The 15,000-nt window shown below is 40.1% G+C and overlaps 1 protein-coding gene across 1 annotated transcript in view; it reads right to left on the reverse strand.

Moving 5' to 3' along the window:
- Positions 1-15,000, reverse strand: part of LOC138050012 (kinesin-like protein KIF11-A) — a 23,339-nt gene that overhangs the window by 5,757 nt on the left and 2,582 nt on the right. Inside the window, exons 4-20 of the mRNA XM_068896505.1 lie at positions 14,741-14,806; positions 14,039-14,158; positions 13,629-13,753; positions 13,146-13,236; positions 8,891-8,957; positions 8,503-8,581; positions 8,004-8,100; positions 7,597-7,692; positions 6,967-7,055; positions 6,371-6,876; positions 5,725-5,834; positions 5,566-5,628; positions 4,822-4,950; positions 4,426-4,524; positions 1,629-1,697; positions 890-982; positions 388-449 (exon numbers count right to left, since the gene is read on the reverse strand). Coding sequence (XP_068752606.1) covers positions 388-449; positions 890-982; positions 1,629-1,697; positions 4,426-4,524; positions 4,822-4,950; positions 5,566-5,628; positions 5,725-5,834; positions 6,371-6,876; positions 6,967-7,055; positions 7,597-7,692; positions 8,004-8,100; positions 8,503-8,581; positions 8,891-8,957; positions 13,146-13,236; positions 13,629-13,753; positions 14,039-14,158; positions 14,741-14,806 — 1,961 coding nt within the window. The remainder of the gene's footprint in view (positions 1-387; positions 450-889; positions 983-1,628; positions 1,698-4,425; positions 4,525-4,821; positions 4,951-5,565; positions 5,629-5,724; positions 5,835-6,370; positions 6,877-6,966; positions 7,056-7,596; positions 7,693-8,003; positions 8,101-8,502; positions 8,582-8,890; positions 8,958-13,145; positions 13,237-13,628; positions 13,754-14,038; positions 14,159-14,740; positions 14,807-15,000) is intronic.

The following is a 15,000-nucleotide window of genomic DNA, read 5'->3' on the forward strand; positions in this document are numbered from 1 at the left end:
TCTTTCCACCAAAAAGGAAGCCGTGACGTCAGCAGCAATCAAAGAATAAATTAATGTTGTTTTTTTTTTCGCCCAAGACGAAAATGTGCCAGATATCCGGAAAAAAATGAAACAAAACAGGGCTGAAGTTAGGACAGAGAGTGACCACAAACTTTGACATTCTTCACAAGAGCGGTTATTTTGCGTTTTTGTCTTTTGCTCATTACATATGCAATTTCGTACATATTTTTTGCCGTTTTCGTTGCTTAAGCTGTCTTGCCAAAGCCTTGACGGAAATGTTGTGAGGCAAGTTGCACAAAAGACTCTCTAATGTAACGGCGCCTTAACGATATATCGGCACAATTAATCTATGACATATAAGAAAGCTCGACCTTTAATTCTTCGTACCTCCTCAGATTATTACTCGTAGATTCCACGTTTTTTAGAGCGGCCGCAGTCACCTCTTTTACCTTAAAATCAGATGAAAACGATAACAATGGTTTGATCAAATGAAAGTCAAATTTGCTTTTCGGGCAAATAGCAACACCTGCAAAAAGCACGAAGGACCCCAATCAGAATTCTAATCCGTTTCATGTGACACCGTCAAAGCGCGGGAAAATGAGCGAGTTCAAGTCGCAATGGATCTTGCTTCTCATTGGTTGAAAAAGTGGGGTGAGATTTTTTAAGCCAATCGTTATTTGAGCCTTTCACCTCGACGGCATGCCTTCAATTTCTGTCGACACCATAAAACCTCCTTAACTTAAATGGAGTACATCTTGTTTCAGTGTATTTTCGTTTCTCCATTTACGGGTGGTCGCTCAACCTCGCAAATTGGCAAACTTTACTGATCCTAAAAAAACATTAGGGGTCATGATTAATCTTCAAACGAACCGGGTTATTTAATATTTACCTTTTCTGCATCATCGGACAGCTTCTCTGTCTGCTTTTCGACCATGTCTTGAAACACTGACATCATCTCCTTGAAAAAAGTCTGTTGTAGCTCCTACATGCGCGTCAAAAACAGAAAACGACTGGAGGTGTTTTCAGTTGTTATTGGTTGAGGTCACTCTTAGCCTTTTTTACCATGGTAAAGGCAAGCTTACTGTAGTAAATGGAGGTGACCAGATTTTCACATTTTACGAGAGTACTCTGTTATATTGTGTTGGCAACGGTGTTAGGATGATAGCAAAGTTTACTGTAGTAAAGCCCCGGCTACACGTTCAACATTGTTAAAAACACATGTTGTATCAACAATGTTAGCACATGTAGCATGCATGTTTGATGACGTTTGTTCAATATTTTTTTGTTGAAAGAATGTTTTGATTTCGATCAAACATTTTCTCCAACATACAACAAATGATGAAGTGTGTAGCCACCCTTTTAACAATTTGTATTGCAAAGACTATTCGGGACAATCTCCAATCCGAGAACCACGAGCGATCCAAAATGGCAGAGGTGGACTAAAGTCACAACAGCCTGCGACAAAATGATACCCTACCCTTTTAATTTGTCCTGTTTGCTTTGACCAAATGAAGCAACGCCATGGCAAAACCGTCTACTTTTGTCACTTACACATGAATTGAAAACCTGCTCGAGAAAATTTTCATGTAAACGATACTTCTCCTTCGCTGGTGTAGTTAGTGCCTTACCTTCATGAGAACTTTCTGGTTGTTCAAAACAGAGTCTGCGTTGGTCACAATTTTTCCCAAAGATTGGGCCTACAGTTAAGAAAAGGTACAAATCGGTCAATAAAATTTTGTACATGTTAATAACTTAAACATAAGTTGGTAAAAAAAATGCAAACATTACGTTATGTATTGCTGTCATTGGCCAAAAAATAAAGAAAAATATTGTTTCTCCAGGTGAAAAGTAGCTCTTCAACACGACAGTTATTTTTATGAAGTGATTTCCACTACTTGCAGATATTCTAAGGATCTCATTAAATAATTATGAGTGTAAGTAAGGGCGTGAAGAAATTTGGAAAATGCCCTCTAAAAGCTGCAACTTAGTTTCAAAACAATTAACTATTACGACTAAAACATCTTGGCGTGCTTATATTTTGGGGGCGCCCAGGAATCCAGCAGGGCTTGCTTTGCGAATGCCCCACCTTTCAGTCCTTGGGATACTTGGTCGTGGAGTAGCCTGTGTACAGCCGCCCGCTCTCCGAAAAAATATTGAAAAGGAACGTCTGTGATTTACCGTTGGTAATCGTGTTCAATACCATGTGATTTTTTCCTGGAATGTGTGGAAAATGATTTGACTGGTTATCACCCTTCGATCATTACATCATTGAAACAGCGAGTTTTGATTAGCTTTTATTTCTATTTTTCCACATCAACACCGCGAAAACCAACGTGAGAGATTTTACGATGAGTTCGTGTGTACTTTGTGCAAAGTAAAAAGTACGAATAAAAATCTTTTTCATGGTCAGAGAGGTTTTTCTTTTAAAGTACGTGCAGAATTGTTATCTATGGATTATATAAAAGTGGAAATAAATTCTTCGTACATTTGTAGGAATTGTTTGTGTCAGCGCTGAAGAAACGAAAGCGCACCTGACGAATCCTCACGAGGTCAATATAGCACGATTCAAAAGATTGTCCACTCGAAAACGTTTCCCGCTATCCCTTACCAGTCAATGTAATCCCAACGCCTTGCTCGGACCAGCCTAGCCATTCTCAAGAACAATCTACAAAGCGTGTTGCCCTGGATGATTTGAGATGTGTACCGTGATATCGAGGAAAAATAACAGCTCATCGGCAACGATCGGTGCTGCGCTGAAGATCAGAGCTGTACCCGGTTGGAAGACTTGCAAATATATCCTTTCCTTTTATGAGTGCTTCTATGCTATAAAGCCAAGGCTCTTCAATGCACGTTTGGAATCTACCTTATTGACCACCATTTCGAAAATTTAGCTCCAAAGAAATATGAGTCACGTAAATTTTGGCTAGCGTAGATCACCCAATAATATATGCAAAATTATTCCGGAACACAATTACCAACGGTAAACCATACACGCTCCTTTCCCATTTTTTTTCGGAGAGCGGGCGGCTGTACACAGGCTATCGTGGAGGTATAAAGTATCTGGTCAGGTAAGTATTTTCTTTCCACCGTATTCCAGCGCGACGGTGCCCCCATTACGACACGCACCTTCCCGCTAATAAATACCAAAGTTCACTAAAGTTAATCACTATCCGGCGGGGTTAGTTTCTGGATGGGAGACCAAAACAATACATCCCTCACAAAACAGAAGCATCGGACAGAAAATACTATTAACACTTACAAATGCGAACTTAAAAAAGTAGGTTCTAGAGGTAATTTTGAGAGTGGAAATCAAGGTTACGCGGCAGACGGCAAATACAAACTCACGATTTAATTCAGTTAACAAACCAGAAAAACGCTAACCTCATTTTGACAAGAAAATGCTTTACTATTGCCATAAAAACTATCCAGTTAAGCTCGCATATCATAAAACATGATGAATTCATAAAGGCCACCTTTTCCAGCGAACAATTTTTTGAAACAAACAACATATTTGCTATTAGAGGCAAAAACCCCTTCTATTTCATTACGTGCGTGAAGAGAAGAAACTCAGTCGTGTCAAATATGCGCAATATTGCAACAAACTAAATTTCAGGATCAAACCGTTTACATGAAGAACCTTTTCCTTGAATAATGAAGCACAAAATACACGACAAGCTTTCTTTCAAATAATTCTTGGCTGTCACATTTCCAGTTATTTTTTTTTTACCTAAAGACTGTGCAGAGTTGATCACAGATCCACGTAAGGTGTTCGATTCGTTCTCTGTCTTTGTTGAACCCATAAGTTACCAGAGAATTTCCCATTTGGTTTCAGTGTTCTACATAACAGCACACTTGGTAAAACTTATTTTAGAAATACAGCTCACTTTGATTTCGGCTCGACGGGCGATAGATTGTTGTCGAAGTCCATTACTCGTCGCTTTTGAGATTCCAGGTGTTGGTTTTTCACCGCCTGCCTAGGTTATCCAACTGACTTTCCATTATTGAGCTCCATAAGGGTATATTTTGTTTAAGGATCCACTAAAACGCCATTCGCGTTACATGATTTTCGACGCCATTGCAGGCTAAGTTAATGATTCTCCTGTGTCCACCAGAGGAATCTACGCATTTCCACTACCCTCTCGATCCTAAGAAAATACGCACAGAGGGCTCTATGCACAAAGACACCACTTACAAGGGGAGTGACAGGCAAGACTTTTACCGACACGGAAAATAAAACGGAGAAATCTACCCATTTTCCGATTGGGATTGCCACACGGCAACCCAGAAACAAATCCCACCCACTTTCCGACTGGGATTGCCATACTGGCAACCCAAAAACAAAAGCCCGAAGGTTTGTATCAAAACAGGGTCACCGGCGAGTTTAGACAAGAGGAACCAAGTTTACACTGCAGACATCATACTCACTTGCTCATGGGAATGCCTTTCGATCATTTCATCCAAACTTTCCAGCATCGAGTCTTGACCCTCAACAAAGGTCTTCACCATGGATGATAAATAATTCAACTGCAAAATACAAAGGGTGCACGCATTTAGTGGTTACAGTTAACTTGCAAAAAGATCTAAAGTTTCCCTTAGACCCAGCCCTTTAGTTTTCATTTCTGAAAAGGAACCATTGGAATATTGAATTTAAACTAATGTATATTGTCAAGTCTTTCATATGTAGAGGCACAAGAGGGCATAACAGAGCTTCTATGGACATGGACGTCACACACAAGATTCAATTAATCGATTTTAAAAACAGCTGTGCAAAATACTGTAAAACAACGCACTTGTCCCAGTTTCAAAGACAAGACTTTTCACCTTTTCATTGAAAAACAAAGCCAACTGCTGTTGAAAAGCAACCGTGGATTGAACCGTGTCTTCCAGCGCTTTCATTTTAGGTAGAAATTCTTGGTCCAGGTGTGAACTTAGTGCTGAGCAAATTTTGTCCTAAGAAAACATTAAGACAAAAGTATACTTCTTGTTACAGTTAAGAGATAAATTTTAATTTTCCAACAAAAGGAAAATATTTAGTGACTTGCTTGAAAGTTAGGCAACAGATTATAGAGTATTCACCGAAATTTCTGCTATTATCAAAACAGTTGTTTTGTAAAGTTTATGCATTGCTACCCATCCGTCTAGAACAGCCCAGTTAATAGCCCGGCTATGAAGACCCCCTTGAACAGTGTAGTATAACAGATGTTAAATAAAGTTATAAAACTCATTAATTCATGATGGGAAAACAAAAGAAGTGTTTTATTAATCAATATCTGTATTTCTGATACAGCTTTCTCTTCATTTACATAAATGTTTCTTTCAATTTTAACTGTTAAAATGTCTTGCATCACCAAAAATACCTAGTGTACATTAACACTTAAATGCTGACATTTCATAAGCACAATACAATATTCGCGCCCGTATTGTATCAGATATAAAATGTCTCGCCTTCGGCTCGACATAGTATATCCGATACAATACAGTCACTCATATTGTATTTAGTACTTAAGCTGGTGTTACATCCAGTTGGTAAACTTGTAAATACAATTAATTCCATCTATTTGATACCTTGTTACTTTGAACTGTACTGGATATCTCTACATGCCATTTACTGCAACCATCAACTTGCTCCTTTATAAAAAGAATAATTTTTTTTTACCACGGTTGGAATAAAAATAAAACGAGGATCGTGAGTTAATAGTTACTGAGTATTAATCAAAACTGCACCTGATCCTTGAGAGTGATTTCAGACATCTGCGTAACAACACTATTCTTTAATGTTTGCATCTGATTCTGAAGCATCACAGATTCCTCTGACTTCTTGGACACAAGGCTCCCTGACCAAAAAGGAATTGATAGTTCGTAAGTTTACATTTAGTTACTCAGTTTTTCATAATTTTTGCGAATTCATCCTCAAGTGCCAATGGCCAAACTGCGTTTTGGCTTCCATCAATCAAACTTCTGACGCCAACCACAGATGACGAAATCAATTGATAACTTTTTAACCCCCAATCAGCACCTTTGATTCCCACGGTACATTCGTATATTCAAACTCGACGCCGATGGAAAACGATGGAATCTGTACGAATCTTTTTACTGAAGAATTTCCGAAAACATATCCTTAATGGTGTTCGAGCTGTGAACGAAACAAAAACTCCAATTCTCTTTCCAGAGACAGAGTCGATTTTCCCGGGCTATGTTCGGAATTTGATTGATGGAAGCTAAAACACAGTTTGGCACTTCGCGTTTGAAGGTAACATTCCGCATAATTATGAAAATGGCAGTAATGCCAACTTACTGTGAGATTTGGCCTGCATTCACACTGTATTGTCCTTCATTTTCAGATGTCTCAACATAAACAGCCTTTACATACCTAACGTTTTCTTTAGTGCATCAAAAAACACAATATTTTCTCCTTGAAACTGGTTCAAGTTCTGCTTGGCTCCTTGGATCAGCTGTTTGCAATCTTTGCCAAATGAGTCTCGTGAACTCATATTATGAGCCTCCACACCGCGTTTACGATCAAGTTTTAAATGAAGACCATCCACGTCACCAACACTATCCTGAACAACACGCAGAAGGTCTGTTGCTTGTAAGTGCAAGTGATGTTCGTTTCGACTGTGCTCATCAATTAGGTAACGATTCTGGTCTCTCTCTGCACAAGTTGTTTTTAGAGTTTGTTTAGTCTGGCGCAGGGTGAGATTTGTCTTGTTAAGCTCGCTCTCTTTTTCCTCCAGCTCGACACATCTAACCTCCAGTTCTTGTTGAGTATCCGTAAAAAGGTCAGATAATTTTCTGAATTCTTCTTCAAGGGCTGAAATCTTAGCTTCTCGATCAGCATTAATCTCTTGTTGTGCTTTAATCTCCTGTTGCATAGCTCTAAAAATGATAACAAGACTGAATAAAAAATGGACGCGAGATGCGAAATAAAAGTGTAAATAATCAATGAAATAAACAGAGGATGCATACAGGTAGTTTTCCTCTGCAATGTAAAAACCATCCTTTCCTCTTGCTGCTAAGAGGTCCCTCTTAAGTTTCTCAATCTCCTCAGTATATTCCTGAAAGTGAAATAAGATTTCTTCGAATTAGGGTGAAACTAGGAGATCTACAACTCTGCAATTACCGTAAAGATGCACTGTTACATTTAACAACACATCATACATGATAATACTACAAACATAGCTTCACTTGAGTGTAATATCAGTGATAGTAAATTTATAACTTACAGTGTACCTAGGGGTAGTACAATTAATTGTTATTATTCCAAGTATTTAATTTTAAGACTTTTATAGGCAAAAGGTGCAGATCAAGGTAATTTGGGTTTGTTAACCTGCATTTACAGTATCTGCATGGCAATGTTCTACTGGGATCAAAGATTTCAACTGTTTTGGGTTGAAGCAGTTGAACAGAGTACCTACTGAAATTTGTTTAAGTGGAAATGCATCAACTCCTAGCATTAGTAACAATAATCAACCAAAACACATCTGTTTCCTATCACTGATCATGACAAAATCCAATCAACTAGAAGCAAAACTGACTTTCAAGAATTGTTATCATTCTATAGCATGATCTGGTTGGAACATGAGCAAAGATACAAACCTTTATCAAAGTTTTTTTGGTAAGCTTCTGGTTGACTTCGGGCCTGTTCAGGATATTCTTTGCACGATGGGCATAATCAAGAGTGCTTAATGTTTCCTAGATGAACACCATAACAGCAGGCATGAGTCAAAATATAATAGGCAAAATTTTGTAATAAACTATCATGGATTGTTCTTTGATAACATTATTACTAAACAGAACAGTGTAAATGGTTATGGCAGAGAATGCAGATAATTCATGAAAACTTACATGTATGCAGATAGAGGAGGGGGCTGTAAGAAACTGAGCAGTTCACAATAATGATGTGACATCATTCATGAGTCAACAATAAAAAAAGACCATTGCATGAATGTCTGTGGTCCTATCTTTCCTCTCTGTAGAATTAACTCCCATTAAGAAATTCGTACCTCCAAATTGCAAAGAGCAGGTGAAATAGTGGCAATGATGGATGTCTTTGTTCTACCACCAAGAGAATCTTGGAGAAGTCTTGTCAGTTTACTTTCCCTGTCAAAAAGATCAACAATGAGTGTGGACATTTTAAGAAATTATTCAAGTTACCCTGTCTATTCACATTTTTTAAGTGTCCTGTTCTGCGCAGACCCTTTCGAACTGAGCTCCTTTTTTTGTACCGTTGCATCATTACATTGTAATAAAATGTTACATGTAGTTAATACCCATACTGTCAAATCCCTGATATATACAGTGTAAACAATTACGGTGAATAAATTAGCACTTTCAGATAATGTAGTTCCTTACAACCTGGGTTACATGTATATTGACAACACAGTCAGTTCTAATGGTTCTTGACATTCAACATTAAACACGGTTTGCATAAAATTACCACTTGTGAAAGAATAAGCTCTCTCTGATCAGAAACACTTTGATGGTTAAATTTTCTCTCTTTACCTGTAAGGTATATGTGGTGCCCTTTCCACCAGTGATGTGATTACCCTTCCGAGTGTCAGTAAACTCTGATTAATTGTACCTAAAACACATGGAACACATTTATCATCAAAATGTAATCACAGCACTAGCTTCACTGTAAGTATGTTCTGACAACTGGACATCGTGAGAAGGGTAGTTAAAACTTTAGAATCAATTGCAGGAGTCACCACTCCAAAGTGCTTGAATCACACTCACTCTTGACTGTGTATTGCAGTCATCATAATGAAAGGGACTAGAAGCTGTCTATGATACACATGTACAGCAACTATACTATTGAGATGTGATAATTGATTTTGTTCTGCACAATGTCAACAAACACCTCTTGCTGTGAAAGGACTTGACTTCTTACCAGCTTCTCTTAGCCTTTTATCTACAGCTCCTGAGCGTCCAACATTTTCACTTCCTGCTAAATCCACCTGGAAATTAAGAGAAATGTTGTCAAATTTTTCCATTTCTTCTCATTTCTTGACAATTTAATTTAAAGACAATTAAACTTGCCTCAAATTGGCATTACACATTTCATAACATAACAGTCAAGTGTTCTGGTGAGCCACATATAACAGCTAAACTAAATCAGAGAAGACAAGTGACTTTATAAAAGTCTAGCAGACAATTAACAGAAGGTGGGTCCTAACCCAGCTTTCCATGTTTCTATGTAGTAACAGTCAAGATATGTCACAAGTGACCAGTTGTTTTGACATTTGAACTGAGTATTCAAACTATGGGAACCAAAGATACTGATTGAATGGTTATGTCAAGCATCAATGGACCTTGACATCCGTGGCTTTGGGTCAACTCTTGGCTTGGCGTCAGAAGTTTGATGGAAGCCAAAACACAGTTTGGCCATTGGCGCTTGAAGAAGAGATTCCGCAGAATTATGAAAATCACAGTAACAGCCTAGCTCCCACAAGCCTCCTACAGGTATATTATCTAGTAGTCAGCACTTGAACTAGTAGAAAGAAGAACTTGCAGAAAAACTTGTAAGCTCGACTCTTGCAAAGGAGTACTTGGATCTTTTATGTGCGTATCCCAGAGCCACTATTAAAAAGCGGGGTCTCCATGAAGGTTTGCAGGGGCATTGCGATGTGTGTTTTTGCTTGCTTGCTTCTTTTTGGTCTCTGGAAAACCAGGATCTTCATTTGTTGTTACAATTATTTCCTCCAGAAGGAATACTGAGTTTCTGAAACACACAACTCACAACAGGTTGAACACTTATTTTGACATGGCCACCAATCCAGAAAACTCAAACTCGGACCTTTGTCCCGTCAGTCCAGAGGTTCTTCTTTTGGAGGCTCAGCGGGTATGGTGCTAGAATTATTGACTGCGTCCATCGTAAATGCAGTTTGACTCAGGACACTTCAACTTTATCCTTGCTAGCCACTACACCTTTGGCTATGTCCAGTTTTTCTTTGCAGGGCACAAGTTTGTCAGTGGCCTCTTCCAATGCACAATTACCAGCTTCTATAGGCACCAGTAGGCCTATTTTGGTTTTTCCTCTTGTTAATATGTTTGCCTCGCCAACAGTTTGCTGTCAAGCCTGTTCACACCAAACTGTGCTTCAACTTTTTCCCTTCGGTCATCGTCCCCATCCCCCTTGCCGTCCTTACAGCAGCTGTTCATTACTGCAGAGCTCAGTTTCACAGATGGTTAAACAAGGCATCTGCTTACCAATGTCTTAAAACTCATTGCTTGATTTCTGAAGGGAACCAATCTGGTTCTTGTGTTTGTGGGGGAATCAGCCCTGAGGATTACTCACTTCAATATATATACAAGTTAGCAGCATTGTTGGGATGTTCTGATTTGGTGGGGGACCCCTGATGGCCAAGCTTTGTATTGGGTCTGCATGTTGCAACATCACTGCTCATCCCAGTGGCTGGTGCCTTCTTGGAATGAAATAGTGGTCAAGGTGTTGTGTGGACCTGGCCCTCCCTTTCAGTCTGAGGTCTGCCCCATGTGTCTTCAGCTCTGGTCAAGTAGATTCTTGGACATGGGCTGGCCTTTTGCATTCCCTGGGTGGTTGCATTACAGCCGGCTGTCCCCAGTGTGGGTGGTTTTTGTCCATTGCTTCTTTAGTTTTTACGGCTCTTGACTTACCTCTTCACTCTGCAAAGTGGGTAGGTCCTACCACTTGTATGTACACCTTGGACATCAAACTTGATTCTGTCCACCGATTTGTCCACTGACAAAATGGATTCTTCCCTTAATCTTTTCCATAATTGGTCTTTGTATCGGAGGTGTACCAAAGGACAACTGCAGTCCCTTATCAGTTGCCTGCGTCATGCTGCCAAAATGGTTTGGCTTGGTTGGACCATTGTTCACCACATGGTAGGTTTGCCTCAGTGTGTCCTCCTTTGTTGGGTGCAGTGAACTCTTTCCCGTAATGGTCTCATCCCATGGCTGGGAAGCCTCCTGGTTTGTGCTTTTCTGATGTGGCAGTGAGCATGGGGTGTATATTTTAAACTCTCGTACCTCTACAGCCTCAGATGTTGTGCATCTCGTCCGCTCACTTCTGGTGGTGGCTAATGCTGCTGGGCTTAAATTTCATTTTAAGTGCTCAGCACCCTGTTGTTTTAGGCAGCGGAATTCCTGATGCCCTGTCTCATTTAAATTGGCCTTTCGTCACCTTCTCCCAAATGTTGACTGCCAGCCTATAGTCATCCCAACTCCCTGGGGCAAAGCTTAACTTGCCAGGCCTGGGAGGGACTGCCTTGCCCTGGGGGTTGGCTTCTGCTGTGCACTGCACTTGCAGATCTGCTTGGCTTTGTTTTGTCAGTTTTTGTTCTTGGACTAGACAGTTCCTACTGGAGGTTTGCCATGTCCTGCCGGTGGGTGGACCCTTTCACTAATCATCTCTCCTCCTAGCTTTGTTTATCTTCCATCGTGGTTTGTTTTTTAATTCATTCCATGCATTTTGATCTTGGCCTTCCCGACCCATTAGTTGGCTGCCTGTTGCTGCTGCATGTCCTGCACGGGGTAAATCAGACTCAGAGATCAACTGGTTCCTCACACATTCCTATTACATATTGCTGGATACTAGTTATATACAAGTCCCTGCCCTTTTTTGCAACAGAGATAGTGTGATGTTCTGGGGTGCCTCCACTCTTGCCTACTTTCGTTTTCTCAGCTCCTCTGGATCTGCAGTTTCATCCATCATCATCCTCCTTATCTACCAGTTGGTCAGCCGCATTGCTGTGGATTCTCGCATCTCACCTTCAAATTAACACGGAGGCTTCCAGGAGTCACCCATTTCAGAAGGGCTGCTGCCTCTGCATGGGCAAGGGTTGTCCTCCGCTTTGTGTGCCCTCATGCAGTGTTTGCCTCTACGAGGCTGGTCTCCTGGCCCCTTGAATGCCCTTTCATCTGGCCGGCCTCTCTCTGTTGTCATGTTGGCTTGAAGATGTTTTCACTGCTGCTGGTATACAGGGATCCTTTTAAAGTCACAGCTTCAAAATTGTTGCTGTAACTGTTCCTGATCATTTCTTTAAGCCATGGGGCATTGGAATGGCAATGCCTACATGCACAGTTGTATGGGCTGTACATTGCAGTGCCTGTGGGGGCTCTTGCTCGGGCAGCCTCCTTGCTGTCGTAGTGGCTATGGAATTTGGTGGGGTTCTCTGTTACCTTCACAATTTGCAGTTTCCAGCACTTCAACTTGCACAGCCATCCTTGTGATCTGACATTCTGATCAAGTGATGTCATTGTGCCTTGGCCAAACAAAATAGAAAAATTGCTTCCCCATAGGTCTGCCAGTTTACCTTATTCATCTGATGGCTGTTTGTTTTGTTTTCATTCGTGTTATCCAGCAGTCGGAAAGTATTGCATTTTGTTGCATTTTCCTGTGGCTCTGCATAATGACCATATGCCACCTACCCTGCCGATCAGCAAGTTTGCCTTTCAACATTTGCCATTGCTACTCATTGCCTGGCAACTGGGTGTCTGCTATTGCTGGCATTGCAACAGAACTTGTTTGTGATTTACAGTAAATTGCTTTCGCTTTTGCATACGGTGTAGCTGCATGGTGACTGTTTTTTTTTTTTTCATTCTTGTTATCTAGCTGTGGGTAAGTATTGCATCTTGTTACATTTGCCTATGGCATTGCCAAATGACCATGCCACCAACCCTGCCAATCAGCAGGTCTACCTTTCAGCATTTACTACATATTGCTAGGCAACTGGGTGTTTCCTATTGCCTGCACATGATATTGCTGGCATTGCAAAAGAGCTTGTTTGCCATTTCGTTTGCTTTGGCATACTTCCATTGTTCTTGCAAATTGCATCTAGCAGTCTACTTCTGCCTTGGTTTGCCTTCGGAAGGTTGACTGTGACTTGGTTACCAAGATGACCTCCTTGCCGCTGAAGAGAGTGCTGCCTCCTCTCTCACTACCTTTACTGCACCTACACTGAGTACCGTCCAATAAATTGGCATGATAATAGTGTTTTAAATCATCATCATTTTTAAATACTTTATTTAAATTAATTTCTTCCTCTTCCACTGAAATGTCTTTCTGAATCAGTGTGACTGCTTTGCTTGCTCAAGTCACTGTGAATCTCTCTTCAGGTTTTTGCCATCAGCTTAACATTACAACACTATATAATGTACCCTACCAAGTTCAACTTGCCAATCTTCAACAGTTCTTCACCAGTGACAGAATTTTCCTTGATGTGAATGGTCACGGAAAACACAGAGTGTGATCGACTAAAACAGAGACAGTACATTACATGAATTGTACAGTAAATATATATGCAGGTCAAAGATTAAAAGCCTGAAAGAAAAAGAATATTAATCAGTCAAAAACTATGTCCCCTCCATTAACCTATTGACCCCTGGGAGTGAGACTAACAGGTTTTACTCTGTCTAACGCCAGACGATTTTACTCATCAATTGGAGGCATCCTAGCTGGGCCCTAGCCTGCGAACGCAGGAGAGAAACGACCGCCGGAAATACGTCTGCGTTCGCAGGCTAAGCTGGGCACCTGAGGAGTAAATTAGTTAATACTTGGAGTTTAAAAGCTACAGGATTAAAGTCCTTGACCTTTGGATTGCTGAGCTTTTGTAATTTTCTTTGCATAAATATAAGCATCTTAGTACCTTGAATGTGCATTCATCAGTGTGGCAGCAGTTTGCCGCTTTGCTCTGCCTCGCTCAAGGACACTGTAAACGTCATCTTTATCATGAACAACAAGTTCCTCGAGTCCTTGAATGACAACTGAACCCTGAAAGAACATATTGTACCAATAGTACTCAGTGAAGAGCAAAGAAATAACCCTATGTTCCTTTCTCTAGGGGTGTCTGTGGAACAGACTGATAGTACTTAATAATTATAACATTAGCCACTAAGGGCGTAGCCAGCACTGCTGCAGCAATAATGCCTGATGAAGAAAAAGTATTCATTTTCAAAATTGGTGATTTTCCTTTTTCTGGTGAAAATAGAGACAAACACCACCTTGGTGCAACCAACTTTTCCTTCTTCCTCAAGGTTAGGTCATTGTATATCTTACCTTTCGGGCAGAGTCTTCAAAAAGACGCATTTTTTGATTGTCCAAGCTTGGTGACAGTAGGTCAAATAACTCCTCATTGTATATTTCCAGGAATGAAACCCGGACAGAGTACTCACACTCCTGAAGAAAAAGAGTTTTCAGTAATTTATACTTAACAAAACATCGCATTTCTATTTGGTCAATGACAAATGTATAAATATGTGTAGGTCATAAGATCTTGCTTGTGCATTTCATGATTTATGGTCACCCGTGATGTTTTGAAAGTTCTCAAATTGTCCTCACTTATGGCTTGTGCAATTTTGAGAACTTTCAATTGACATCAGTCATGCAGCTGCCCATATACACGTATCACGAAATGCACTTGCGATCATTATGACTTCCTATACATATTATAATTGTATCATTACTACTTCTTCTTTATTCTGTTCACAGAATTCAGCAGGATTTGGATACCTTGAATGTGGAGATCTGGTAGAGATGCCCAGGATGGCGCCAAGGACTATTTCAGATAGTATCATTACATGTCAATTGTGCAGTCACTAATAACAGTAAAGTGCATAACTTGCCAGCATTAAATAACCTCATTTCAACCACATGCAAGATCACCTGCTTAAGTGGCCTTTTTGTGAGCATTCAATGACATTCTAAAAACATTTCGTGTGCTTACAATTTTTGGAGTTTTTAAGTCACTTGATTACCCACCGAAAGATTGTTAAGGTTTTCCAACAATTGATGCATGGTGCGTGGAATTATTCCAGCCGATGGATCCTGCGTTTAAAAAGGAAAGGAAAACTTCACATACATGTATGTACATGCCAATAACAACTGAATGGATAAGTGCCTTTCCTAGTTGTGTGATACATGTATACCCATCAAGGAAACAAAAGCTCTTTTAGGTATTTTAGTCAGGCAAACATTGACTAAATAGATAGTGTAACATTAAGTAATGTTCATCCAAATGG

Source organism: Montipora capricornis, chromosome 5 (assembly GCF_036669925.1).
Source record: "Montipora capricornis isolate CH-2021 chromosome 5, ASM3666992v2, whole genome shotgun sequence".
In the NCBI taxonomy this organism is placed as follows: Eukaryota; Metazoa; Cnidaria; class Anthozoa; order Scleractinia; family Acroporidae; genus Montipora; species Montipora capricornis.